The following is a 2,991-nucleotide window of genomic DNA, read 5'->3' on the forward strand; positions in this document are numbered from 1 at the left end:
TTATATAATAAATATTATAATAAATAATAGAATCAATGGGAAAGTTTATCTGGCCCAACTATGTTGAAAAAAAAGTGGTCAGGAAAAATATATCTTTAGACCAACCTATTTCTGAGCGAATGCTAATCATAGAATCACAGACTGGTTTGGGTTGGAAGGGACCTGAAAGCTCATCCAGTTCCAACCCCCCTGCCAGCAGCAGGGACACCTTCCACTAGACCAGGTTGCTCAAAGCCTCATCCAACCTGGCCTTCAACACTTCCAGGGAGGAGCAGCCACAACTTCCTTTGGCAACCAAGGAATCAACCAATCAATAGAATTAATTTGGCCCAATTTCTAGCTTCTCAATAACATATTTTTATTATCACATTAATATAGAAGTGAATCACATAGAATCCTATCATCAACTACCTGACAGACATGGAACAAAGATGGTCCCACAACGTGCACAGATAAGGGAAACTGGAATGAAATAATAAGAATATTGGTTTAACTTCTCATGGTACGTGCCAGGCAGATTCCGAACCTTTGTGCATAAATTGTGGTAAAAAGAAATTTAAAAAAAAAAAGTTTCTATAGGAGAAATTGCTGGTTTGAGAGACTAGCAAGGAGGTAACAAATGTTCTGTAGAGAGGAAGCATTCAACAGCTACTCCACATCTTACTTCTGCTTTAGTAAGTGGAGAGGACCTCGGCCTCAAGTAATTTCTCCAGAAAATCTTGACAATTTCTGTACTTTGGCTGGAACTACTTAACTGATAGAATAATTTTAACTGTTACCCAGTTATTTGCATGACAATAGAAGTCTTATACTAATTTTGGCTCCTGAAAGCCTACACACTGTCGCCCCAATGAAACAAGACTCGGTAGATAGCTCACCTTCAGATCGTAGTATTGACCTTGAGCGAGAAGCAGGTACTGATATAATATTCTGCAGGGAAGTCTGTAGCTCTCATCAGGAATGTGAATTACAGTCACCATTGAAATCTACAAACAAAAATAAAAAAGCTATGTTTAATAACTTTCTTTTTCATTATATGACTGATATAGAAGAGTTTGCTTGAAAGATTGCATGTTTTGTTATCACCTCTGACCTGCTTATTTCCTTAGACAACCAGGAGCTCAACAATGTTGAATCACAGAATCATAGGATGATTTGGGTTGGAAGGGACCTTAAAGCTCATCCAGTTCCAACCCCCCTGCCATCAGCAGGGACACTTTCCACTGGACCAGGTTGCTCAAAGCCTCAAGTATGGAAAAATAACCAACCCAGTACGCTGGACAAGGTAAAAACAGGATGTGGCACAAGACAGCACTTTGTGGTGCTTCAGCTTTCTGCCCTGGTTCTCCATGGAGCCCTTCTCTGGCCAGTTTACAGCACAGACCCGCTCTGACTGCTCTCACCTAATGAGCTGGACCCCAAACCCATGAGGCACCTAAGCACCCACAGTCCTCCTGGAGGTAAGTCCTTACACAGCTGAGGCAGGGCTTACTGACAGTCACGGGTGTGCCTTGGAGAGGCTACCTGCAGCGTGATTTCAACCAGAAGTAGCAGCTCCTACACTCCTCTGTCCACTCCACTAACTCATGATAAGCTCCTCCTAGGTGGGAGAGAACCTGACAAACTGCAAGGAGCTTCCTACAGTCCCATCCAACATCTGCAGCTGCAACCTGGGCTTCCTTCACCACCAGAAACGACGCTGTCAGCTGCAGTCTAAGCACAGAATTACAGGGGAACATGTAAAAGGCAAAGTCCTCTCTACTTTCTCCCAATTCCCTCACAAACACACAGACTGCAGTTTTTAGGCTCTGACAAGCATTTAGAAGCCTTGCTGATTGGCTGGTAAACAAATTTCACTGGAAAGGATGATGAAAGGAGCCCGTGGACTGACTTTATAGAGTCACTTTTCTGAAAATAAAAGCACTGTAAGCTGGCATGCTGTGCCTAACACCCCTCACCCTGCCCAAATTGCATAATAGCCTCTAAAAAGCAGGAAAAAAGGAAAGTTAAATTCAATGTTATTGTAGTTCTCAGAAGCTGTCAAGAGAGAAATTAAATATAGAAGAAAGCTGTTTGGCTTAAAAAAAAAAAATAAAATTGAAGGCAAATCAGACTTGCACTTCAAAATCCACTACCTGGCTAATTACATGCAGAGTTTAAATAGCCATGTACCTATGCAGATGGATTTATACTAATTGAATTTATTATTCTTTGGCAATGAGGTCTTTTTTTCTAAATCACAATACCTCAAACAAATCAACACAAACCAACAACCCACACCATTATTTGCTTTGTTTTGGAACCTGAAAGCCACTAAATCTCTATTAAAATGACAGCTTTTGTGTTTTGATAATGATAGATTTTGTGCTTTGATAACAAGAGTCTAAAATTTAATGGTTCTCAGTGTATTTGTATTACGTCATCCCACCATCACCTAAGTGCTTTCTCAATGAGGATGCATGTCCTCAATTCATATTTTATTCAGACACCTCAGCAACTTTTTAACTGTGAGTGGGGCCACTTCCTAACACAAGCATCTTGATCTTCAAGGTCCTGTCTCCCCTGTTACGCTGCCCTGTAGTACAGAAGTGCAGACAGAAATATATTCTGCTATGATCTAGCAGAAATCCTATGCTGTTTGATTACAGAATCCCTTCCCCTTGAGCACCAGCTATTTTCTCTCTTTGTAAATACTTGTACACCATCATCAAGTTACTTCTCAATCTTCTGTTTTATACACGATCTAAGTCTTCTTCCACTTTAGCCCTGTTAGTCCTCAAATAATTTCTGTAACTCTTATATATGGTCACGCTAATTTTCTGGAGCTAGAGGAAAATTATGACACAAAACCAAATAGGGATGATCTGGTCACAAATACAGTTAGGATGAAAATTAGAGCCCGCAGAAAAGATCACAGAATCACAGACTGGTGGGGTTGGAAGGGACCTCAGGAGATCATCCAGTCCAACCCCCCTGCCAGAGCAGGTTCCC

At 41.1% G+C, this 2,991-nt stretch overlaps 1 protein-coding gene across 1 annotated transcript in view; it reads right to left on the reverse strand.

The window, feature by feature from the left end:
- Positions 1 to 878: 878 nt before the first annotated feature.
- Positions 879 to 2,991, reverse strand: part of CGRRF1 (cell growth regulator with ring finger domain 1) — a gene marked incomplete at both ends in the record, with an annotated part of 6,157 nt that continues 4,044 nt past the window's right edge. The window contains one exon of the mRNA XM_010170204.2: positions 879 to 986. Coding sequence (XP_010168506.2) covers positions 879 to 986 — 108 coding nt within the window. The remainder of the gene's footprint in view (positions 987 to 2,991) is intronic.

The sequence above is a fragment of the Antrostomus carolinensis genome, unplaced genomic scaffold (assembly GCF_000700745.2).
Source record: "Antrostomus carolinensis isolate BGI_N321 unplaced genomic scaffold, ASM70074v2 scaffold2096, whole genome shotgun sequence".
In the NCBI taxonomy this organism is placed as follows: domain Eukaryota; kingdom Metazoa; phylum Chordata; class Aves; order Caprimulgiformes; family Caprimulgidae; genus Antrostomus; species Antrostomus carolinensis.